This window comes from Pelodiscus sinensis, chromosome 3, assembly GCF_052426305.1.
Source record: "Pelodiscus sinensis isolate ZL-2025 chromosome 3, ASM5242630v1, whole genome shotgun sequence".
Lineage (NCBI taxonomy): Eukaryota > Metazoa > Chordata > Testudines > Trionychidae > Pelodiscus > Pelodiscus sinensis.
The window spans coordinates 126,759,321-126,786,078 of record NC_143054.1 but is presented as its reverse complement, the minus strand read 5'-3'; the positions used below and the strand labels follow the sequence as shown (position 1 = coordinate 126,786,078).

The following is a 26,758-nucleotide window of genomic DNA, read 5'->3' as shown; positions in this document are numbered from 1 at the left end:
CACAAAAAATGAAGGATGACTACTGGTGAATAAATCAATTCAACACTCCAATTTGTGAAACCAGCAGAGTTTTATCAAGTTGACACTTTCTTGACAGGTTTTCAATCTTCTATTGACTTGTCACACAAAAGCATGGGTTCTTCCGAAGTGAGTGCCTATTTCTCTAAGATTAAGGACTGCGTCACTACCTTTCAAATAAAGTTATTGGGTCTGTTAAGCAGGTTTCCCTTTTTGTCAAGCACCAAAATATATAAAGGACTTTTATAGACTCCAAGCCGTACACCCAAGAGATTGTTCCATGATCTGTCCCAACTATGACTTTGTCCCTAGACACATTTAATTTTTCTAGAGGTTTTCAATATTCAAAGCACTGGACAGAGAAATAGGCAGTAAGTGGAAACAGAATATATGTATATGCTGAAAGTTCCATGTAATATAAAATCTACTTTTGTATTTCCGAGGTTCTGTAGACACACAGATATTACAACAAATTCTAGTAAACAGACTAGCTGTAAACTTTCTTAGGTACTCCATCAGAACTTAGTGGAATATTTTGCATATAAATTGTAGAATAAGATGGAAAAATCTTCTGGTATATGAGATTTTTACCTCTCCTGCATCATACTTGGGATTCAAGCCTCCCATGTGTTTTTTTTAATTGGGGATTGCATGCCTGCTCCTCCATGCCATCTTTTCCACTAGAAAGGTGATCATTGTGTTAGAGGCTGCTGTATGTAACCGAAGGTATTGTGACACATTGTGTTTTGTGTAAAATTTACACAGACTTTATTATTATAGTCTTCCATTAATTTCTGGACAAGTGATAACGTGCCTTTTTCCTACGAGTGAAAGATATTCCACATGTTGTGTACATTTTATTTTCTTGTGTGGGGAAAAACAGCTTTTTTAAGGTGGGGCAGTGATCAGAAAAACATTCCCTCAAACATAATCTATATCTGAGGAAGAACTGGAGGGAGGAGAAACTTCTGTATTTTTTTTTTTAATAAAAACCCTCTGATTTAACAATGCTTAGTCTTTTTTTAAATGATTGAAGTAAAATAACGTTTTAGCTGAATTTAAGGAAATAAGCATTTCTATCACTAATCTTACTACTATAAAATTAATGTTCTCCTCTCCCTGATGTGATTAATTCTAATTGCTATATCTACTTTCATGAATGTCAGTATGTCTAACTGAAATATTTATTATATTGTGTTTGTATACAGATAGAACACAGAATCATATAACTATAGGGCTGGAAGGGACCTCAAAATCATCACATCCGCCACCATGCACCAAGGCAGGACTAAATAAACATCTATCCCTGACACATTGGCCCACCCTGTTTTTAAAACCTCTAGTGATGGGGGAGGTTTTCCTTCTTTGTCCCTCAATCATTGCCTCTTTAAATGTTATGCTGATACTGAGCATTTACAGAAAAAGCAGGAGACAGAGGACAAGGGAAAAGTGAGGATGAGCACCTTTTGGAGATATATACAAATATATAATAATTTCAAAATCTAATTCTTATGGCTTCAGAACCAAATATAGACCACTGTCATAAGAAGACTAATTTTTGTGCTTGTTTATAGATGAATTCTGGTTCTCAGATGGCTCCTTGTCTGATAAAACCAAATTTAATGATCCTGGTCTGATGCCTCTTCCGGACACTGCTGCAGGACTAGACTGGTCCAACCTGGTAGATGCTGCACGAGCGTTTGAAGGTAAGAAAACTCAGCATAAAGACAGTTTTTCAGTATTGTCTATATCCTCATTTTGAAAAATAAATATTGTTTCTCAGTAGTTATAGCTTTTTCTGTCCTTGTAGTATCACTTCCTTTCAAATAAGGAGATGTGTTTGATGCAATATGTACTGTATAGCTGTTATCAACTCTGCATTTGCGGTCCAGGAGTGATGCCCCTTCTCCCATTTTGCATAATAAACCCTCATACAGACGTTGCAGTAGTGTAAGTATTAAAGTGTTGACTGATGTGTTTTCAAAAATAGTGTGCAGTCAGTAAATAGAGCAGTCTTCCAAAATTGGGACTGTAATTCTAACTTAATCTGGAGAGAAGGACATACTCACCTCTTTGATATCAAACCTATCCACACTTAGTTTAAAAGTAAACAGAATAGTAGGTATGCATATTTAAAGGTTTTGTTTTAATGTGTGGTTTGGTCAGGTCTTTCTCTGTACTGTGCTAAATTTCAACAATCTAAAGTACAAAGATTTTATTATTTTACTTCTTAGTAAAAGATATTTAGAACTATTGGACTACTATTTTGAATACATTAGCATAGAAAATGTCATAATGATGATCAGCAGTCTAAAATACTATCTTCCTTTCTATCCTGATTAACTTGGAGTTTCTTCATCTCTGTTCAGACCTTTTGAGATAAATTTTCCCCCTAACTAGTAGGAACTATTAAACGTAAAGCGATTCTGAAAAAAGAGTCCCATTGTTTTTGTGTACTTAGTTGCCTCAGGAGATACATGTGTGTATATTTATCAATATTCTTATGCATCAACTGGAAGATAGAGATTTATCAATACAAAGATGACGTGAAGTGGTGTAATTGTGTTCACACTAAAACATTTTTTACTGCTGCATAAAGATTTTGTTCAACTTTTATCAGTTCTGTAGTCATATTTTCTAAAATTCAAATATTTTGAAGTCTTTTAGAAAATTTTGTTTTCCTTTTTCTAGTCTGCTTAAACCCTCAGCCCAGAATAATGGCACATTGCTTTATTCTGCAATTAATCAATTTGAGCAGCAACTTCAAGATTCTTCTACAGGTCGAACCTCCCATATCCAGCACTGTCGGGACATAAGTGGTCTCGAACCATGGAGTTTGCCTGACAAGAGGAGGTTAAGGCTGGGGCCATGCTCCCTGCCACCTGTTGCTGCCTCCAGCCCCACACCGTGCCATCCCTGACTGGGGCTATGTCGCCCATTGTGCCAGCCCCAGACAGGGGCTGGCCCCACCGCCTCTAGTCCCAGCTGAGGCATTGCGGTCACCACGGTGCCAGTCCGGGTTGTACACCCTGCTGCCAGCCCCACTGACTCCAGCCCTGGCCTGGACTGCACTCCTGGCTATCGAGCATGCTGCCCCCAACCCTGCCTGGGGCTGCACTTCCCACCACCAGCCCTGACTGAGGCTGTGCCCCCTCCCGCCCACTGCACCAGCCACAACTGAGGCTGTGTTTCTCACTGTGCCAGCCCCAAGCAGGGCTGTATTCCTGGCCACTGACCCTACTGCCTCCAGCCCCGGCTGGGGCTGTGCTCTTTGCTGTCAGCCCTAGCCAGGACTGTGCTCATCACTGCGCCAGCCAGGCCAGACCAGGCTGAACTTCTGAACCTGGCCAGCTAGGGCTGTCTGGTTTAGCAATATTTGTGGTCAGGACCACGAATGTTACCAGACCAGAGAGTCCCGGATTTTAGAGGTTCAACCTGTATTTAATGCTTATTCTCAATTGTGTTCTGTTCAAATAGGAAAACCTATTGACTGACTTATTTTTAGTATGTATGTTTCAGATATTTTCACTTATTCATTTTGTGCTATGGTACTTTTTCAGACTTCATAGTTTGAAGAGGGAGAAGATAGTCTACAAAATAGAGACTGTTTCATTGATTGTTGTGTGAATTATTTGTGTAAATGTGAGCTGTAATGCAGTTTCCCATAAAGAATGCAATAGTAAGTGTTTCAGTGTGTGAGTAGTAGGGAGCCTTTTCTGTTAGTGGGTACATTCATGAAGAAGCTGGAGAAATCTATGCATATGCTGTATAACTTATAAAACAATTCTATGTATTTTTTTCTATTTTATGCTATGATGTGGCTCTCTTGCGTGGAAATGGGCTTTTAAAAATATTTGGTCAACTTTCTGCATCCTCTGTCTCATCACCAAAAAGACCAAAGCAAAATAAGCACAACTAATATATCATGAAAAGTTCATTGAGAGGCAGTCCAGTATAACAAAAAATGTGTTCTTAAAATAGTTGTTTCAATTAGAGGAAGCAGATACTGTTTTCCTGTGTAGCTTGAAGTCATCCTTTGTAATTGAGGAATCACTCCAAGACGTGGTATTAAGAGTAATTGGGAGCTAGTGTTCTGGATGCTATAAATATAATAGAGAATGATGATTCCAGATATTATACAAATTGATTGTTAAAAAGTCAGTTGACTTCTGCTATGCAGGGTTCATGATGTTTGAAACATTTCTAGAAGTTTGGAAACGAAGCTGAATTACTACTTCAGCATTCTTCTTTAAGAATATTTTAAAGGGAAAAGGTGTGAACCAGCATGGAAGTTGAGATGCCACAATCCTTTCCTCTACTGTGTGGGGATGAAAGCCTCTGAGTCCTTTCTATTTCCATGGATGAGAATGTGATCAAACTTTTGAGATAGAAGTCTCTCTGTAAAGAAAGGTGATTCAGTTAACAAAGATTGTCATTGTTAAAGGGGCTGTTTACTGCTGATGATTTAAAGTTAGATTAGTTTCCAGTTCTGATCTAAGTTTTCTAACAAATATGCAGTCATTGAGATGGGAACTTTATTTTAGTTTTCCGTGGTTTAAAGATCAATTCTTTCTTGGGTTTTTTAGTCTACCTATTGATAACCCATAAAATGTATACTTATTCATAAATACATTTTTTAAATTATTACTTTCATTATTATATGTGTTAAATCCATTTCTCTTCCAAGCTGGAACAATACGGAACAGATTACTGACTTTAAGCCTGGGAGTGGGGTGATTAAGAATTGATATGTCGACATAATTTTTTTTTTGCCATCACAATGCCACACACTGGGAAAGGCAGCAGGCTCATCAGCATGCCCATGAATAGGAGACACACACAGCTGTGTGGAAGGGACAGGAGCAGAGCTGGGGATGGTACCACCACAACAGAGTCACTGTCAGCACAGGGCGATTGCTCCTAGGAGCAGCAGCCCTAGTTCTGCTTCTTTCACTGCAGCGGTTCCTGACACAGAGCATCAGTTCCGCGGATACAGTTTTATATGGGTGGATATCCACTTTTCCAGGTATCAATTTGTGTCTGCAGGATTTATAAAGAATAGCTCTTCTCTGTTCTCCCTCCCCCCACTGGTTAACTTGTCATTAGATATTCTTTCATTAATGCTGCTGGTCTCCTCCATTAGTCACTTTTTGAGGATCCTACTTCTGCCACCTTTTGTTGGACAAGAACGTTATGCACAGTTGGATGATGAAGTCTTACACTAAGTAGGATCTTGATAAGAGGGAGTCTGGGCAACTTCCTTTTGTTCCTGTAACTTAAGCTTGTCCAATTTTCTCTTAAGAGATGGCTTTGGGGGCTTACTTTTGGGGCCATTTTAAATATCAAAGCAAAACTTAGTTATCTTAAAAAAAAAAAAAAAAGTGTCTGCACTTTTTGATGCAGACAGTCTTGAAAATGGAAGCCAGTTTCTAGAAAGTGTACCACTAGTATTTCCCTGACATTTTTCTGGTGTTGACAGTTGACCGTTCCTACATAGTTGCCCATAGTGGGCCAACTGGCTGCAGTGATACTGTTAGAACCACCCAAGGCTCCCTCCTGTCTGCCTATTGGCTACGAGCAGTTTTGCACTCCTTTCCAGGGAAGTCAGCATGGTGTCTGCAGTATTCAGTAATGGGAGGCAACATGAGTTAAGCATGTGTCTAGGGCCAAAAGGATTCCAGCCTTCTAGTCTTGGTTCGGTTCAGTTCAGCACAGCTCAGCTCAAACATTGATTCTCTTTGTGTTCTTCCCTAAGCCACTTTTACAATTTTAATCTGTTTCCTCAATACTTAACTGTCTTACTGTGACGTGTAGACCATTGTTTATAGATTGCAGTGCCTATAATTAGCTCACTTGTGGTTTCGCCACTTGTTCGCATTAGTCACATTGCAAATTTATGGCAACGCAACCTTTACACTGTACAAGAATGTATTCTGGCAGCATAATACAGGAAGAAACTTGAAGAGCTAATGGAATACAACTGAAAGCAAACTGACAGATGAGACCACAGAGAGATAAGGGGACTGAGAACAAGATAAGAGGAGAAGGGATAAAGAGATAATGCAAAGTGGGAAAGGAGAGAAAGGCACTGAACAGAGAATTTGGTGTTACTAAAGAAAATAAAGAGGATAGAATGAAAAGAAAGCAAACAAAACTGAAAAGAAAAAATGCATTGAAATAGATTGAATGGAGATAAAAGGGGATACAGAAATTAAGAGAATAAGCAGGAAAAGAGAGAACCTTTAGAAAATGTTGTTTATATTACTTTCATTATTTTATTACACTTCCCTGAAATCCTCATAGTTTTGAATTTGGGCAGAGCAATGTACTTTTGAGTACTTGTATTAAAAGAGATGGTAACTCTGGAAATTCAAATAACTGGAAAATCAAATAACTGAAGAATAGAGTGAAGGAAAAAACACAACTGCAAGATTCCCACAACTGCTTTTCATTCTAGAAAATTGGGTTGACATGTAAACATAAACATTAACTATTATTCACAGATCCAGTAGTATTTATGTTGCTGTCAAATGGAAGTTTTAGTTTAAAAATGGGCTTTAGCTTTTTTTAAATAGTATTTTGGGTCTTAAACAACCTGGCTAAGAGCTTCTTTACATATTGCTTATGATTTTATTTATATATATATGAGCGAGAATCTAGTATTTTCGTGGTTCTAAACTTCTTACGCCAACTAAAATGCAGCATTTCTTAATGCCATTTTATCTTTGTGGCACCATCTGTCCTACTATCACTTATGTTGTTTTAACATCTCCATGTTAAATCTTCAAAGTTTAATAAAAGTTATGCTAAACATAATGTGAGTGAAGGAAAGAAAAGTGTTCAGCATAAAAGATAAGTATATCACCAATTAGCTTGTTCAAGTATTTAGAAAAATCAAGTTCAGAAGCATTTAGGAAAAGTTTTGTCATCTGATATGCATGTGTAATTTCTGGTGACTTCCATGGAAACTTGTGTGCAGGTCTTTGTATGGAATTTGTCCTTGAGATGAAACATTAGTAATGAGGGCCACTTAATGCACCATTTTATTTTTAGCCTTCTCCAGTGATGCTGTATGTTACCTAATTTAAATTGTTTGGATTTTTTTGCCATCTTGGACACTGCTGAACAAATGCAGCTCTGTTCCAAATTCTGCTAGTTTACAACTATGCAGTGCTGTTAACATCTACTGAGTTGTAGGTGTTGCACATTTTGGCGCAGTCTTCTCATTTTTGTCTACCTCTGCGATGGGCAATTTTTGCTTAAAATGTTGATGAAAATATCTCTCTGTCTTTTCAAGTCATTAGCTTTGTCTGGGTAGAAAATGACATTCCAAACCAAAATTAGAAAAAGAAAATGTGTAATTGAAGAGGATTTGGTATGCACATAGACCTTCAATTCATGTTGATAATAGTTGTCCTTGCAGGTTTTGGTAGCAGAACCCATATATGAAGTGTTGGAATCAAACACAAATAACTAGAATCTTCTCTCATGTCAATTTAACTCTATTGGTATCCATGGAGGTATTTTATCTTCCATGGGTGCCAGTGAATGGGGACTTGTCCCCAAGGAGTTCAAACTTTATATTTTGAGTACAATTCTTTTAGGCATAGTAAAGAACAAAACCTTTTAGTCACATTCTGCCCTTCAGAGCCCAAATTGAAGTAAGTTCACCTCTTAAAAACTACCCTGTTAAACTGGTGAAATTACTCTTAACACATGAGAAAGCTCTTACAGATATTCAGTGAACTAGACATAATTACTAGAAATATTACACATGCGACTGAATAACATCTTTTGCAATAATCTACTGCCTTATTTCTTTAGACAGAACTGTGTTGCGCACTGTTCTGAGTAGATAAAATGAGAGAACTTGTGGTGACTTGCTAGCTATTACCTATGTTTGTTGTGGTAATAACTTTGTTAGTGCGGGAGTAAACTTTGACTCTAAATGAGTAGCATAAATGAGTTTGTTATTTTTGCAGTAATGGTTTCTAACACCCAGAAGCGGCTTGAGGAGAGCTGCCAGCAACTGGCGCCCTAGGCAGAATTCGCGATCGGCTCCCTCGCCTCAATAGCTCTCAGTGGCCTTACCTCATCATTAGGCGCCCTGCTAATTGCGGCACTCTAGGCAACTACCGACGTTGCCTACATCCATGGGCCGCCCCTGCTAACATTGCTGCCCAACTGATGGAATGGTGGATTACTATTTCATGTTTCACAAATAATTTAATGTAATGAAGTTTGTTTAGAGCAGTGGTTCTCAACCTGTCGGCTGCACATGACTCAAGCAGCACACAGCTATTGCTGAACTCAGCTGTGCATTAAAGGCTAGTGACCCAGCTACACTGTAGCCAAGCCCAGAGGTGTCAGGGCTGCCAGCCTGCCTGGCATGGCAGGAGTCCAAGATTGGGGTTGAGCTGGCCATGTAAGGTGTCAGGTATGAGGCTGCCTGTTGGCCCCAAAGGTCAGGTGCCCAGCATGCAAGGCAGCCTTCTGACCCTGTGACCTCCACCCCCACAGCAAGGATCTGGGGGCTCAGGGCCACTGGAGGCCAGCACAAGGCCCCCATGGGATGCAGGGCTTGTGGTAGCCATGGGGGACGGCAGTCCGGGCAGCCATGGAGTTGCTGGCCAGCCCTGTGTAGCGAGGATCCAGCATCAGGGTGGCTGCTGCTGTCCTGCCACCCAGTCCCCACAGATCAGGAAGCCCATCGTGGGCCACATACGCAGCGTACATACATTGAAAACCACTGGTTTAGAGCATACAGAGAAACTAGCAGAAGTCACCAGTAATAAGCACTCCAAGCTGAACACCTAAAATATTTGAATTTAATAGAAATTTTGCAGAGACTAAAAAGCTATAAATGGACAAGTTGGTCTCTGCATATTTAAAGTAATACAATTTTAAAAGTAAAAATTTCAGCTATATTCACAAAGGATGTTAATAAATTGAATAGGGTTCAAAGAAGAGCCAGGGTTGGAAAACATCCTTTGTATACTTTGTATACACAAACATCTTGTGTATACCCCCTAACCCAGGGGAAGGTGGTGATTTACTCCTGCCGGGCAAAGAACTATAATATTTTTTTAACTTAACATCCGTAGACCAGACAAGCAACCATCCTTCTTAGAAACGCCTTCTCAGTAGAGTGAAGAAAAACACAGGGTAAATTATATAGAAATAGCATTCTCAAATGACCCAAAATACCCGTGTACATTACTGACCATTAATTAACTTATCGGGTAGGAAAGCTGGAAGCAGTATAAGTTTTGCCACTGCTTTGCTGTTCCTCTCCATCAAATGTCAATCCAAGACATGACCAAGGGCTCTGTGTAAGCTTGAAAGGCATTTCCTAGACCCACCTTATTTCTGTAATCAAAGTTTAGGCAAGGAAAGAAAAGAACAAGTGAAATGGGCAATAAGACATGTACTTGAAATTTACTTCTGCCCCATTTCTTTTGTGAACATAATTGTTTGCACAGCTTTTCCTCTGGCACCTAATTTGAGCAAGAAAACGAAGTTTAACCTTTCCCTGCTGCTTAATTTAATTAAGCTATATTGCTTCTGTAGGGTGAGTTGTGTCACTGATAGCAATTGTGTGTGAAATCCTTCTCTCTTCTCACGTTAGAGGTGTGTGGAAAACTTGTGACCTAAAAACTGCGGAGATGTGACAAATTGCAAATAAGGATGAAACTTTGGGGAACTACTGCTATATAAATTAGTCTTGAAGTTGGATTTAAAGGTGCAAATTTCCTTCAAAGTAGTAGTATAGCTGGAAATGACTTGACAATCTTTACAAAAATGAACACTTTTTGAGGTCACAGAAATGCCTTCACAAAAACTGCTAATTGCTGTGATTTCTCCATGGTTTCTTTATATAATCTTGGTAGCACTGTTTAAAAAAATCACTAAAAAATCGTTTTTAAAACAATTTGCCACATATTTACTAGTTAATGTTTCTGGTATGCACATCTCCATTCTATGTATCATAATACTGTGTATTATGTTAGGGCCACTGAGCATGAAATGTGTAATTTCAACCATGTTGGTTGGCATTACATAAAAATTGGTTTTGAAAGGCTTAAGGGCTTCTCACAAAAGGAGGCAGTCTGAGCTGCATTGACAGTATTCCATAATGTGAATCTTACATAAAGATCATGGTTGCTTTAGCAGAGAGATAGTTGGATGTACTCTCTTGTTTATAGGAACATTCTAAATCTTATTCCAGGTTTTGACTCTGATGAAGATCTTGGGCCGGTCTGTCATCATACATCGTTTCTAGGTGATGGTCTGGGATTGATTGTTGGCTTTTATCTTTAGTAAATCTTCCTTTCTGTTTCAAGTGTTTGCACGTTTGCATGGTAATGCAAGCTTTGCGCCTGCGGGGGAAGTGGGGGCGAGGGAAAGGCATGTCATGGCCAGAGTCAATAGAAAGCTGCAGGCATGGAATATGTATGGAAATCAGTTAAATCAATCTCCACGGAATATGTATTTTCCATGGCAAACAATTTAAATCATAATGAATCATTCACTCTTATTCTGTGCAGTGATGGTCTGCATGGCATATTTTTCATAAATGATGTGTGGTATATTTTGGCAGTTACTCTGAATGTCCACTGATAATGATATTGGTCGTTGGAAGACAGGCTAAGTTCAAAGCACATTGGACAAGTATGCTGATGGCTAGAGCCCAGCAAATCCACAACTATCCACTTTATATCTGCAGGTATCCACATCCGCAGATGCCAATGTGGTTATCTTCAAGTCATTTTTGCAGATACAGATGTGGATACATATTTTTCTTTATCCATGCAGGGCTCTATTGATGGCCTTAGTCTAGTATTATTGGTACTTGAAAATGCTTTCACCAAAGAAAAGCTACGTTTTGTACTTAAATATGACAAAATAAGTGAACAGTAGCACTTATTCGTTGCTTTTCAAGTATATAGATAACCAGCATTTTATGCAATGTGCTTGAGATATCAGAATAATAAAAATGGAGAAGTGCAGATTTCTGTGGAATTTGATCCTTTAGCTCTATGCAAAATGCAAACATTATCCATGAATTAGTATTGCCACTGGTCATGGCCCCTGTTTCACAAGTCATATGTGGATTTCAGCAAGACCAATTTACTATTCAAATTAGCATTAACTAGTCAAAACAAATCTATCACTCTGCTGATACTTGCAAACCAGATGTTTGTACAGATGTTGGAAAGAGCAAGTAACTGGAACAAATCTGCTGATTGTCCTCAAAGCTGCAATAAAGAACTCTATTTCTCAGGTTCTAACCAGGTCCAAATAATTAATTGTACATTGGCCTCTGATTTTTTTTATATGAAATCATCTTTACCTTAGCTTTGGTTTTCCCTTTACAGATCAGAGAGTGGCATCTTTTTGCACCCTAAATGATATGCAGCAAGCTGCAGGTTTGGAGGGTGCTCAAGAATTATCTTTGGATGAAGGTCCAACAAATGGAAAAGATTTCATTGATGCTACTGGGTATGTAAGATTTAGAGCTTTTTTATTATGAAGCAGATGACAAATACTTACTCAGAATACAGAATATATCCTAGGCTCATAACTTCCTTTTCCTATGTGATTTACTTACCAAAGCCTAACTTTTTTACTTTTCCATGACAAGAAAAAAAAAAAAGTCTTTTGAGTGCTTGCTCGTGTCCATTTCATATTAGGTATGTGTGCTTGCCACATTCACAGTACCAGAAGGTTCCCCCCCCAGCAATATCAATAGGGGATCAACTTTGTCACCCTCTAGAGTGGCACCCAAATGGCACTTTATAAGGGGTGCTGCCAGCTCTCCCCACTAAGTTTTTTTTTTTGTGCTGCCAATGATGGTTGGCACGCAGAACGTGCACTGCTCTTACTAGTGTTGTTCAATCTTCAGTCTTATGAACTAGTAGAACCTGTAATTTAGTGTACATAGTTAGTATTTGAGTTAGTTACCTTAGCAATAGTTGAGAGTTCCTTTAGTCCAGTGGCTCTCAAAGTGTGGTCCATGAACCACTAGTGGTCCACGACCATCTTGCAGGTGAGCTGCAGTGGATTGCCTCTCTCCCTGCAGCAGGGAGCCTGCATTGACACTCCAGCATCACATCCGCCCACAAGGTTGGAGCGCCAGCACTACCTTCCCACTGTAAAGGGTGCAGGAGGCTCCGTGCACTGCTGCTCCCCCTTCCCCCGGATGGGGGAATGGCAGCACAGGAAACCACTCACCTGAAGGCCTTCCCTGCTGCTCCCATTGGCTGGAATCATGGCCAATGGAGACAGGGGGTCCTGGTCCCTGGGAGGAGTGAGCAACACGGAGCTAGGTAAGTGCCTCCCATGCCCTCCATGCCCAGACCTCCTACTCCTATTTCCCTCCCACCCAGACCATCCCCACCCTCAGCCCGCTCCTGCACCCAACCTCCCACCCAGACCTAACACTCACAACCCCTCCTCCACACATTTTGTCGTCATGGGTGGTTGGCTGGTTGTCTGCAGAAAGGTCTGCACTGTGCAGGGTGGGCTATGGGCCAAAAAGCTTGAGAACCACTGCTTTAGTCCCACCCAGAACTTAGCTAGGGGACTGGGCATGCTCTGGTCCCCAGGCTTTAAGCCCTATGATCACTGCAAAAGCCTGTGCCTGTCAGCAGTACTCACAGTAGTTGTCTTAGGTGCTTGGGTGAAGGGCACATATCTGACACATGTCATGTCTGCATCTCCTTCAGACCTAGGGTTATGAAGGAGCATGATATTCAGCTTCAAGCGCACCTGATGGAACCCCAGTGCAGAGATCCAACTTGGCACCATGGTGTTGGTGAACAGTGTCCTGCCAGCACCAATTTCTTCCTACGGCCCTGGCCAAGAAGCCAAAGAAGGCCATTAAGAGATGTTCTCCTACTGTCCACAAGGGAAAGGGGAAGGGCAGGGCAGGAGGCAAGCTAACACCCACACTGAGCAGTACATCTCCCCATTCAAGAAGCTGGGCCTCAGCTCATGTTGATGCAGCCAACCCCATACTTGCCCTGACACAGAAGCAGGTAATAGACATCCTTCATCAGATGCAGGTACAATCGACATCCTAAGCTCTCCAGGCTAGTCAAGGAGATTCTAATGTTCCTAGTGCTGCCTGCACCAGCCCCAGTAGTACCCAGCTCTTGAGGTAAACCCAACTTGGGACCTAACCACTTGTCCTTGCATCAGAGACATTGCTCACCATTGTGTGAGGTATCCCACCACTGCTCACCCGCCCAGAGCCATCATGCCTCAGTGCCCAGGAGGCAGGTGCAGCAGAACCCTCTGCGGTCACCGGATCTTACGCACTAGCAGCTGGGTTCCAGGCATAGCTCACTGGTAATCTGGGGCAGACCCACTGTGGCACACGCTCTCTATAAGGAACACTGGGACCAATCCTTAGTGTTGCCAAGAGTTCAGGACCGATCTTGGGACCAATCAGAGGACCACAGCCACCAGCCCACCAATCGTTTCTGAGAATGGAATCACTGTGTTTGGGCAGATTCCCCAACAACCAGCCCATGACATCTCCAGGTCTTGTTCCATGTCCTAGTACTGGTCATGTAGCACAAGGTGTAGATCATGGGATTGCTAATGTAGATCTGCCGAGTGGTGTTGGTCACTAAGGTTCCAATCAAAACGCATATCCCACTTGGACCAGTCCTCCTTTAAGCACAACAACAGGAACCGTTTGGTTCAAAGCCACCACACCAGCAGAACCTGGTCAATGGGTACCAATTGCTCTGGCATGAAACAAAGACCCCTGACTGTGGCACAGCCTCCCAGATGCTGTGCTACAATAGCAGCACCAAAACCTGCCCTACGGCCCTAAGCACAGTGACTGGCGCCATGGTGCCCATAGAACCCCTGGGAGGTTCACCCAGCTCTCCCAGCCTGCCCGCGTGGTGCCAGGAGTTTTGGATAGGCCAGTAGCTTTGACATCCCAACCCCCCTGGTGCTTGAGGCTTCAGAGAAGACCACCCTTCAGGTTTAGGTGAACTTGGGGCGACAACCTGCTTGCCCACCAGTGAGTGCCATGGAACCTGTGGTACTGGCATCTTCTTCCTCAACTCCAAATGAGGCCATCACGGGGTCCTCTTACCTGGTTCCCCAGGATGACACCAAGGTCAGCAGGTCACTTCCAACCTAGACCACCCTGAAAATCCTGTTACCCTATGTCCCAGGCTCAGCATGTAAGCCATTCAAACTGCAGCCAACTTGGGCAATTGAATCAGTCCTGTGGGACCCACCACACAAAAGGATCAAGTGCTATAGCCACCAACTGCCCTCACCCTTTCCCCAGCTATGTTCAATCCACTCCAAACAAGGAGCCAAGAAATCATGTAAGAGTGCATCCAAGGGTGACCAGCCAAACTGTTCCTCAGATCCAATTTCCATTTTTTTTTCCAGCCACCTTTCCTTTTCCCTCCCTGTATGGACCACTATAATATTGGATTGCTAAATCCTCAACATGGTGTGTCTCTCTCTCTCTCACACACACACACTCACTCACACTCACACACATGTTCCTGTTCAGGGACCCATCTCAGAAAAGTCTCCTCATTCAGGAAGTTCAGGGGTTACTGCGACTGGGAATGATGGAGGTGGTTCTGCTCACATACGGAAATGGGTTTCTGTTCCCAGTATCTCTTAATCCCAAAGGCCAAAGGATTCTGGACCTGCAAGACCACAATAGGTACTTAAAGAAGCTATTTCCTCTTGCCTCCATTATTCCCTCTCTCAATCTGTGGTGCTGGTATGTCACCCTCAACCTGACGGATGCATACTTTCACGTAGCAATCTTCCCAGGTAACAGATGCTTCCTCCAATTTATGATTGGTTCTGCCCACTACGAGTTTGCAGTCCTTCTATTTGATCTGGTTACAACACCAAGGTTGTTTACCAAGTGCAATGCAGTGATGGTGGTTTACCTCAGGTGTCGGGAATCAAATTCTATCCATACCTCAACAACTGCATGGCCCAAAGACAGCCCAAAGATGACACAGTTCTGCAAACTATGTGCCTCTCCTTGGGACTACTGCTCAACAAAAGAAGGTCATGTTAATTCTAGTGGATAGAATTCATCAGAGTGATGTTCTACTTGACCTGTGTGAGGGCATTCCTGCTGCTAGACAGGTTTCGGGCTCCGACAAACCTTATTGCGGAGGTATTCAAGTTTGAAGTATTCAAGGGTATGCCTACACTAGCCCCCTAGTTCGAACTAGGGAGGCTAATGTAGGCATTCGAAGTTGTACGAGGTGGACCGGTAGTTCGAATTAGAGATCCTAATTCGAACTACCTACTCCGTGCCGCGTGTAGCCGCAGGCACGGAGTTCGGACTAAGGGACTTTTTAAAATGGTGACGCCTGGGAAGATGCAAATGAAGCCCAGGATATTTAAATCCCGGGCTTCATTTGAAACTTTGAATGCCTACATTAGCCTCCCTAGTTCGAACTAGGGGGCTAGTGTAGACATACCCCAAGTTTCCCCTAACATCAACCAGGATATGTGTATACCAAAAGGTTTTTAATTGGTCTCCAAAACATTTTTCCTGTAGTGAGACCACCTACTCCCTTGTAGGACTTCAATCCTATCCTCAAAAGTCCCATGAGACCTCCTTTGAACAACTTGCCACATGCTCTCTTCTGCACATGTCTATGAAGGTAGCCTTTCTTGTAGCAATCACATCAAGTAGACATGTGGACAAAATAGCAGTTTTGATGGCCAACCCCACTTGCATGATTTTTAGTAAGGACAAGGTAACATTAAGACCCTACCCCAAATTCTTCCTGAAAGTCCTCACTTCTTTTCATATAAATGAACTGACAAATTTACCTGCTTTCTTCCTGAAACTGTGTAGTGAGAATGCACTCCAAGTCTCCTTGTACTCTCTGGACATTCAACAAGCCATCGCTTTTTACCTCAACAGGACAAAGTCCTAGAGAAAATCCACAATGCTCTTTGTTTCCATTGCAGAAAGATTTAAAAGACAGTCAGTTTCCTCTGTCATCAAAGTGTATCTCCTCCTGTGTCCACATCTGCAGCACCATTCACAACAACCAGACACCTGCAACCATCACCTCTCATTCCACCAGAGCTGTAGCACCACTGATGGCATTTCTCAATAACGTGTGTCAGACATTTGCAGAGCAACAACCCTAGTCATCAGAGCACGCTTTCGCCAGACACTACGCTATAACATCTGGTCCAATCCGGACTACATCAGTGGGACAGGCAGTGCTATCCACTATGCCTGGAATGCGGCTCCAAAGCCCCACCACCTCAGCTGGATGTTGCTCTTTAGTCACCTGAAATGGATCACCTACAGGGTCATCACTTGAAGAAGAAAAGAAAGTTACTCACTTTGTATCAATAGTTCTTCAAATGTGTGTCCCTGTGAGTGCTCCACTACCCTCCCTCCTCCCCTACTTTAGAGACTCTTTGGAGCTATATCCAAGGTAGAGAAGGAATGGAGATGCTGTGTCCCGCATGCAGACAATGGATAGCCATGACACAAGATGGAGTTACTGCGCGTGCGCGGAGCAGCAGGGCACTTGTACCAAAAATCTCCAGTCACCAGTGCAAGGACAAACCAGCACCTGAAGTGGAGCACTGACAAGGACACGCATTTCGAAGAACATTCGCTACTGCACAAATCCAGTTAGCTTTGTTCATCACTACAGAACAAATCCAGTTCCTTCTAGCCAAGAATGTCAGACCCTACTGATCCATTATATGCCCACGCTTTAAAAATATAAAGCTTGAGTACCTCTTAACTTCTTTCCAAATAATTTCAGCGAAATCTGTCACTTTACCCTATCTACCTGACCATACTAACAACTCTACAAACTCTGCGTGAAAACAAGTCCTGGGCATTTGTGTAGAGATGACTGAAGTTCTTGAAGTCTGTGAAGCTTTTTGTTTCCTCTTTAAGATCAAATACAACTGAGCACCTTGTTTCCAAGAGTACTGTCTAAATGACTCTGTGCATTTCATGGCTATGCCTTCACAGATGTACAACTTTGGCTACGTCTAGATTACATCCCTCTGTTGGCAGAGGGATGTAAATGAGGCACTTCGAAAGTGCAAATGAAGTGGGGATTTAAATATCCCATGCCTCATTTGCATAATCATGTCATGGCGCTCTTTCCAACAAGCGCCATTTTGAAAGTAAAACCACAGTCTAGACACGGTTCTTTCGAAAATGGCAGGCTTTCTCGAAAGATCCCGTAACCCTTGACAGAGGGATGCAATCTAGATGTAGCCTTTGAGTGAATACCCCTTTACATTGCATCAGAGAGATTTCTGCTTCAGCAGCCAGTCCCGGTCAGTTTCCATCTAGAAAGCTTGCAGGGTAGCCTTTTTCTGTTTGAAATTAGCACCTAACATGGGGTTGAATCTGGTCTACCGATAACCACTCCCTGCTCTATCTTCCTTCAAAGATGAGTCCTGTAATCCTTTGTTGTATTTCCCCAATCCCTCCCCTCATTTTAAACACACTTTGTTTCATTTATTTTTGATCAGTTCCATCATGTGGATAGAACTGATCACTGGGTGTTGGGTAAGTCTGCACAGCAGGGATGGAACAAGGGGCATAGGCCTTCACAATCACTGGAGTTCCCTGTCTGGTGGTTTGGTACAAGCAAAGACAGCAGCTGTGTATCTTCAGAGAACAAATTCAGGAAACCATTCACCCCTGCTTACAGATGAAGCAGAGAGATTGTAACTCTCTTAAATCCACACGGAATAAGTATCAAGACTACCCTAGTCTCGTGGTTGGAGCTCTAGATTATTACCTCATTTCCATTCTCTCTACTAGGGAGTTGTGGATTCCCAAAACAGGAAGATTCAGCAATAGAATTTATTTGTTAGTAGTTTAAACATTTTTGGTTTGCTTTGTTTTTCAACTTGAGGAGTGGAATTAAAAATGGAAGGGAGGAACTTTAGTCTTTTTGCTTATTAGACTGTCATTTCAATTAGAACCAATTTTAGACAAATGAATCTACTTACATGGTAAAGTACACGTCTCAATGACTTTAAACTCACAATGCCTCTTCTAGCCAGCGGGTGGGCATCAGGAATAGCAAAAATGCATGTAGGCATTCCATTTTTAGTGTCGTCAAACCTGTCCAATTTGCTAACTTGTATGCAGCAGCTGATTCAGCTTTGTATATTTCTTCAGCTTCTCTCATCTAGATGAAATAATTCATATTGCATCTAATTTAATCTGTGAATGTGTATGCAACTGTCTCCCAGAGTGTTCACTGTCATACATAGGGGAAAAAAGCGCTTCTCTGCATTTTCTCTCAGACATGCATTTGATTAACCTGTGGCTATGTTGTGCATTTGACCTTTAAAAAATGTTTCTCTATAAAGTCATTTGTTTATCTTTTTACTTGAAATGGCACAATTGCCAACTAGAGAAAAGAACTAAAATGAGCCTGTAGGTTTATAATCATTGCTGTTGCAACTTGCTTTGTTACTAATGTTCCTGATCAGAAAACAGCTTGTTAACAAATGCACTCTTTGCATTATTTAGTTGAACCATTCATTTGCACTGTGAATATATGAGTAATATCTGAAGCATTTATTTGTTCAAGTCATTTTTCATTTCTGCTTCATTAGTGTGAGATGCAGCAACGTATTTCAAACCTTATAGTAGTGAGTTCATGGTTGAGCAAGCCTATTGTTGCTTTTTCCAGCTGATGTACCCAGTTGGCCCAGGGTCAATTGTTTTTTGTGATGTGTCCCTATAAAAGTATATTTTGTTGACATTAAGGAAGGAAGTATTTTGAACTAATTCTGGAGTGATGTTTACTTTGTAGGGAGCACACGCCATCTACTCTGACTGGGAAAGTAAACCAGCTGGAAGTGATCCTCCGGCAACTACAAACTGACCTCCGGAAGGTAAAAATCTCTTCATCGGAATTAAATGTCTCCATTGCTCTTAATTATAATTGTATGGTACCTTTCATCCCAGGGTTTTAAAGAGTGGCACATCTGTGTGATGGGGTTTCACCCCGCATAAACCCTGAGTGGGTTAGTGTGGGCAAAAGGGGGCTAATTAACCTTACATGCTGTGCCTGAGAAGGCCTAACTTCAAGAACCACTGTGGGAGAAGCTGAGATAAGATTATAAAGACAGGAAGTGTTGCCAGGGAGGGGACTTCAGGGAAGGGCATGCAGTCACTCCCTAGAAGGAAAGAGAGTTGGTCAGGAATAATGTGGAAGTTCAGAAGGAAAGTGAGCTATGGAGACAGACAAGAGGCCAAGAGAAATGATGTAGCCACAGGGAGCAGAGGTAGACTAAGGACTAGGGCTATGAAAGAGCCCAGGGAAACCGCATCAGAGACTGAGCAGAATTGCATTGCTAGTCATAGTTCCTCTGGGCTGGGACCCAGACTTGTGGGCAGCCCCACGTTGCTGTATCAGCCACTATAGGTAAAATGAAAGATAGCTTTTCATTTGCGGCTTTTGGATAGGATAGCCATATGTTCAGTTTTGGCCAGGATAGTCCCTTTTTTAAGCTCTGTCCCAGCTGTCCTGATTTTGTTTAACAAAAGTGAGCATTTGTCCCATTTGCTCTTGTCAGCTGGATCAGTGTGACAAATGCCCACTTTTGTTTGTTTTGTTTTTTAAAGGGGAGGGATAGAGAGGAATGGGTCAGAGGAGAGCAGCTTGGACCAGCCCCCATGCAGGAGAGAGGAAGGCTCAGGCAAGTGGTTTGGGCCATGCGTATATGGGAAGGAGGATCTGGCACTTGGACAAGTGGCTCTAACCAGCCCTGTGTGGGGCTCCCAGACTAGCACCATGTAGTGTCCCACTTTCCCCTTGGGAAATAGTGTTGCCCTGAATTTGGACAACTTGTCCAGTGGGTCTTTGATACCCTGGAATGGGGGACTGTAAAGCAACTTGGCCAGAGGGCTGAATCCAGGAGATGGAGCACTTTAAGTCCTGAGCAGCCGACGACAGGTACACGAGGAGTGAAAGCTAATTCCCAGACCAACCTACAATGAGGTGCATCTCCAGTGAATCCAGCTATTTACAATCTGAGACTATATGCTAGGAGTCTGGTACTCAACTTGCAGATGAGTAAACTGAGGCACAGAATGGTTTGTAACGGAATCAAACGGAGTTAGCGATAGAGCTGGACACAGAAACCTGGCTGCCAGATCTGTTAAACAGACCACATACTGCTTTTGTTGAGGAAATAAAACATTAGAGAGAAATGACTGAAGCCAAACATTTTTGCTTTAGCTTTGTATTTGTGGAATCAAATCCTTTTGACTTGAATTTTTCTGTATCACTTGTTAATCTTCTGATCTTTAAATATTTGGGGGAGTGTTCTAAATTCAGACCCTATTTTTAGGGATGAGTCTAATCTGAATTGTAGAATAACTTTAGTGCTCACAACTTTGTTACTGGGTTCTAGAATTCCCATACAGAAATTGCATTTTGTTTTGTTTTTAGCCTGCCATATTATCTTCCTCAGTACAACATTGCAGAAAATTTTGGGATTCAGCTTACAGTGCAATAGTTGTCATGGTGGATTAGGGAGCTTTGTGACTCACTTAGAAATATAAGTAACAGAAATAATGTCATCCTTGCTGCTCACTTGCTTCAACTTCTATTTTATTAACCAGGAAAAACAAGACAAAGCAGTTCTCCAAGCTGAAGTCCAGCATCTAAGACAAGATAATATGAGGCTTCAGGAGGAGTCTCAGACAGCAGCTGCTCAACTAAGAAAATTTACAGAATGGTTTTTCAATACCATAGACAAAAAGTCCTAATGGCTAGGCCTTTGGAAAATGCTATTTGACCTGAAAACAGCTGTATCTTTGAATTAGTGAAATATAAATTCATTGTGTTCACAGTCCATTTTAGATGTTTCTGCTATATTCTCTGTCCAGCTCTATTCATTTGAACAAGACTGAGAGCCATGTGGGATCTGTCTTTGTAGTCATCTGAAGAAAGAAGAGAATATCAGACATTTGTTGTGTGAAAATGAATGTAAAATTCTTGGTGTCATTTTAGACATTTTTAGAAGATGCTCTGGGTTAGAGTTACCTGAAGAGGAAAAGTTTTGGGTTTTATTTCCTGTATTTCAGGTGCTCTGGTGAAGATGTTAAAGCAATTTACAGTAGTTTGGGCTTCAGTATTGTAAGATAAAAAGAATAACCTGACATATACCTTAATGTTTAAAAGGTGCTCTATTTTTTGTATGTACAGTAGTTTATTTCCACAGTCACATTGTCATAGCAATAAGAATGGAGGTATAGTGAATAGTCACAAAGCTGTGTTTATAAAACGTTAGCACTGATGTGTTTAACACTAGTTTGGATGCAGATACATTAGAGATTATTTATTTGCAGGAACAAATGGTGCCTGAATATACAGTGTTCTGATTTTCTAAAGATACACATGCCTTGTAAATGGCTCACTGGGTTAGCCCAACTTCAGATAATTTTGTATAGTTGATGTTCAGCTAAAACAGTTATACTGCCTATCTATTAAAATCATGTATGGTGTGAGCCAACCAATCACTTGTATAATGCCAAATTCATTTATCTTTGTACAGAAGCTTTGATCAAGTGTCTTGTATTTAACACCTTTATTTAAGCTTATTTAACCTGCAGTTGTTAATTTTATAAAGTTTTTGTTTTATCTGCACTATGGTGAAGACAGTTGGCTGCAAGCTGTAATAGTTTTAGCTTGCTGAGACTGTACTGAAAAATTTTAGAAAATTCTAACAATTGGATGCTGCTAGTACACTATTTGTTTGTGTGCTTTAACATTTTTAACTGTTTCATTTGAGATGAACATACATTTTGCTTTTTTAATAAACATTAAAAATATAAACCTCAAAAATGATGTTTCTTTTTGTTACCATTCAACACACCTACAGTTTAAGTTCCTGTTCAGTCCATTGTGAATGTCACCTACATATATGTATTTTTCTGCAATCTTAATTATTTGTAATCTGATGCTGAGAAAAATCTAAGCATCTTTAGTTCCCATTCATTTCCCAGGATCAGGTCATGGTTGATGCTGTCTTCGGTGTGATCTGATCTCTACCAGACAGGATATCCTGATCAGAGACCAAAAACAATCCAGCAACGTATATGTATTGACCTAAAAGAACTATCACTATACCACGGCAAAATATATACAAATCACTCAAAAGGCATCAAGTATTTTGAAAATGTATCTTAATGCCAGAGAACTTGCCATCTTTACTGTGTGCAATCAGAGTTGATTATGCTGTTAGCATCTGTGAGATATGAAAGCGTACTGATGATAGCTTAGAGTAGACTGTTTTATGTTCATCGTCTTTTGCTGCAATTCCACATATAGTATTATCCTTAAAATCTACTGGAAAGGTGCAATTGTATGAAATGAATTGAAGCTAACGAGCCCCTTTGATGTTAGTTTGCCAAGAAGAAAGCAGTTTGAGACTGTGGTATTATTGAAAGCACAGACCCAAGACATGGCTTCTAAGTGAATATATAAAATCAGTTTTAAAGCCCAGTGCAAAAGCTCTCTGTACATAAACTCAGTTGATTCAAATTATATTCTGTATCCACTTTGCACTGTGTGGGCCAAAATTGTTTTCTAAAGTGGAACAAATATCTGTCTCTGCTAAAATGTTTGAACAATAGGAAAAATCATCTTTGAGCAGATAAAATTAAGGCTTTGGCCAACATTTCAGTATTGCAATTTACTAGTGAATTGAGTTATGGGGATTGGGGTGGGGGGAGATGGCATTCTTGGTCCGTGTAGTTCTTCAACAATGGCTCTGATTCTAGCATACAGGGAAACGTCTGGCAAAAAAAGCTCCATTAACTTAGAGTAATTAAACATGGCAGTCCCATGTTCCACTAGAATCTGATTTAAACACCTTGCAAAAGTCATTAGTAAACCCATCTGGGCTGGAGACCTTGCCAAATTGCAAACTCCGTACAACCTTCACAATTTCTGTCAGTAAAATGTGCCTTCAGGAGAGGCTTCTCTTTGGAAAGCTGTGCTAACTGAAGTGAACTCAAAGAAGAGGCTTTTTCTGGAAGAGTAATACTGAGTTTATGTAATAGTTAATGTGTGCATTTCTGGAATATAGCATGTGTATATATACACCCATTCCTCTTTTTAGCTGCTGAAATAACTTAGATAATTAACTGTGCAAAAGAAGTTTGTCAACTAGATTTCTTCTGTCTGTCTCTCTGTGCCTCCTGGTCTCAAATGCTAGAATATTTTGTTCCCAAAAATCTAAAAGATTGTGACCCAGAAGACACTAATCCCCTTATTTCCATTGTAACTCCCAGTAATCATTCCATCAAGTGTTGCCACAGTAAATGGATATACTTGAGTAACTGCTTACCACCAAAAGGGAAGTGGTTCACAATCTGATCTTAAATTTTTAATGATACAAGTAACCAATCAATTGTACCACAAACCTTATTCTAGATTTGAGGTAGAGATCAGGTGCATTTCAATGTATTTATTTCATTCTACTCTTTTTAAATGATCTTTTCAGAGGAACTCAGTGTTCAGGAAAATGATGGACTAAACCACTCACTGGTAAACCAGGGTACCAACAAAATCTTCTTGGCACCTCAATGCTGTTCTACAGAATTCCAATATCAAACAGAAATCAATCATCCATGCCAACCTGGGCTGTTCTGGTAATGTGAACAAATGCCCAACAGCAGCCACAATGAGACCACAAAATTTTTGTAGCTTTCGACTGAAAGGTGCATGTCTTCTCTGAATTGTAGCTTTTCATTGCAGAGGTTCTCAAAGTTTTTAAATAATGTGGATGATAATTTAATACAAAGATTCTCTTCTGAGGCCACCTGCCTACCCATTCATGACCACATGTACTATCCCACTTCCCATTCAAGATTTTGTAACATCCTTATGGCAAGTGCAGAAATTGCTTGTTACCGTTTTCATATTAAAATTCTCTTTGCTAAAGATAGTGACAGAGAACTCTTTTTGGTATGATTTCTCTTCTGATGGATGTAGAACTTAATCATACTGTGATCTTTATTATTTAGTGCCTATGCTATGTTTACTTTTTGAAAGAGCTTCTGTGTCTTCTCTTGTATGCTCTGTCATGGCCCCTCCATGGTTTATGAAAACTGGCTTATGAATATGCATAACTCAGATGCGTTAGTCAAAATGCATCATGTAACATATCAATTTTAAAGTTACGATCTACTGAATGTGTATATTCTATTTCTGTGAATGTGTCTTTCTTCTACGTGAAGTTAGAAAAATGATGTGTGAATTAGTCTGTAATTCTACATATACTAATGAGGGCTATTAGTAATACTCCAGAGACATAAAGGCCTAATGCTCAAGACAATGATCTCTAAATCAATTTGTTTTCCTGTAAGTTCAAACTATTGTTGGTCTTATAAACACGTGGCCAGGCCATTTTGGATTTGGCACTTTCCCACTCAAGGTGAAAAAAGTTGAACCAAGCACAAAGAATTCTTGTCTTGGATGAAAGGGATATAAAAGTGGGAACCCAAATAATGAGGGTAGTGGCCAGACACCAGGAGACCCCACTTGCCAACCAAGATCCCTCCTGGAAACATCTATAACTGAACAGGGAGAAGGTTTGGCCCCAATATAGGAGTCTGCCCAACTTGTGAAAGATGATTAGAACAACTATTAGGGTACGAATTTGCATATAACAAGTTTCTTAGAGTAAGAGGATTAGCTAAAGTATTTTCATTTTGGCTTAGTAACTTAGTTTGATCTGTCTCTTTTCACTTGCAATCACTTAAATCCTACTTTTTATACTTAATAAAACACTTGTTTATTATCAAGCCTGGTGTAAATAATTTCCTGGGGAGGGGCAAGAGCAACTACTATGCATATTTCTCTTTTATTGATAAAGTGGGCAAACCGTATGAGCTGTATAAAACTTTTATACAGAGTAAGATGGATTTATTTGGCATTTTGGTTCTCTTTGGAGCTGTGTTCCCAGATGTTGTCAAGGTCCTCGTAGCTCAGCTCTCCCAGTGAGCTAGTTCAGTGTCTGCTCTGTTGCAGGGCTGTTACCCCAACTCTGTGCCTTGGCTGGGGGAGACCAGAGTTCTGGCCCAGCAAGATAAGATTGTGGGGTGGCCAGAGGTTAGGTAGGCAGGCTCAGTGTTGAAAATTATTTCTCTCAAACTTGCTCCTTTGGGATATTTGATATTATCTTCACTGAGAAGCATATAACGAATACTTTGCTCTTTACAATAAATATTCCAGCAGTAATACCCAAAAAGTTTAATGAAACTTGGAAATGATTTAATTTGAAAGCATCTGAACCATCTAAATTATCTCTAATCAATTTGTTGTTTTTCAGTGAAAAGGTTTCTTGTAAATATCTGAGCAGGTGCTGCAACATTCTGCACTTTTAAAAATCTCAGAATATCAGAAAAGATACCTTAATCTCACAAAACCCTTTCTTTATGTAAAAAGTGCCAGCAGTAATGGTTCTATGAAGTCAGAATAAAGTACCTCTGAGGTAAACATTTAAAATTAAAAGGAAAATTAAGTGAGGCAGGCTGTACATATTTTGTGATCATTGTCTTTATATTGTCAATGCAGGATTAATATTCTCCATAATTCCTATTCCACAAGAGAGAAGAATGTTTTCTTCACTAAGGACACTATTAAAAGATTTTGCTCTATCATTCTGACCTTGCAAAATTGTAATCCCAGCTTTTAACAGGCTCCTTATATCATTCACTGTTTTTTTAAATGTAGGAGTTTGAGAACCTGCTGTATCAAATTTAGACTTGCAAGCCAAAGCAATGAATTTAGAGCATGAATCTCCAAAAGTACTTCAAGTGGGGGTTCTGATACCTTGTTCGGAGAAGATGGATGACATGAAAAAAGTTGGTTTTTTTGTTTGAAAGCCCAATAAACAGCAGTGCAAGCAGCTGCAGCTAATGGGGATTGAACCGAGATGAAGAGACCAAATCCCTCTATCCTTTCCTTTTAGAAATTGTCCAAAAATAGCATACTTAGCTATGACTATTTGAGAGGCTGGAGTTATCACTTACTGAATGAAATGTGACTCCAAGGTGGTGTTCAAGTACTAGCCATCAATATAGCTTCCCACAATTTCTAATACTACTGTCCTTTGTAGGTCAGCATTAACTGATAATGCTGTTTTACAAAGAAATGTCACTTAAGTGAAAATCTGAACCTGATTTTCACCGAAAATGCCTGCATTTCTGAAGTTTTGGACATGTGTGTTCCTTCTTGTGTGGTGGATGCTCACATGTGATCCCTGGCATACAATGCCTCCTCTTCTTCAACAGGAACTACTCCCTTTCTGTGCAAGGGAGGGAGAAAAAAGCCCTCAACCATTGCATGAAGCACATTCCAGTGAATACTGAAGGAATGCAGCTTTAGTCTTAAGGAAATTTGCCAGCCAGAGGGTTGCCCCTTCATCAACAAGGTTGCAACCAAGGCTACTTTACAGATTGTTCCAGTTTTAGGAAGACAACACAGCCACAGTAAATTTCAGCTGACTATCCTATGACCACACAGCCCTAAAGTCCTGGGGCTGTTTTCATTTCTTTCCTCCCCACATCTGCCTCTATCCAAACAGAATAATAATCAGCAGGAGTAAAGTAAGCCTTCTTGAACACTGCCTCTGACCATAGTTTTGTAGCTTACTAAACCTTGCTTTTCTTTCCCAGGCATGCTCCCTTTCTTAA

The 26,758-nt window shown here is 40.7% G+C and overlaps 1 protein-coding gene across 9 annotated transcripts in view; it reads left to right on the top strand.

Annotated features, from left to right (window-relative positions):
• SIPA1L2 (signal induced proliferation associated 1 like 2) overlaps nucleotides 1-21,910 on the top strand; it is a 252,931-nt gene extending 231,021 nt beyond the window's left edge. For 5 of the 9 annotated variants that reach the window (XM_075924747.2, XM_075924746.2, XM_075924753.2 and 2 more), the window contains 5 exons: nucleotides 1,593-1,724; nucleotides 10,247-10,300; nucleotides 11,397-11,520; nucleotides 18,858-18,939; nucleotides 20,675-21,910. In XM_075924747.2, the coding sequence (XP_075780862.2) occupies nucleotides 1,593-1,724; nucleotides 10,247-10,300; nucleotides 11,397-11,520; nucleotides 18,858-18,939; nucleotides 20,675-20,821 (539 nt within the window). In that variant the 3' untranslated portion in view covers nucleotides 20,822-21,910. The remainder of the gene's footprint in view (nucleotides 1-1,592; nucleotides 1,725-10,246; nucleotides 10,301-11,396; nucleotides 11,521-18,857; nucleotides 18,940-20,674) is intronic. The other 4 variants (XM_075924750.2, XM_075924752.2, XM_075924749.2 and 1 more) reach the window with 2 other exon arrangements.
• The last annotated feature ends 4,848 nt before the right edge of the window (nucleotides 21,911-26,758 follow it).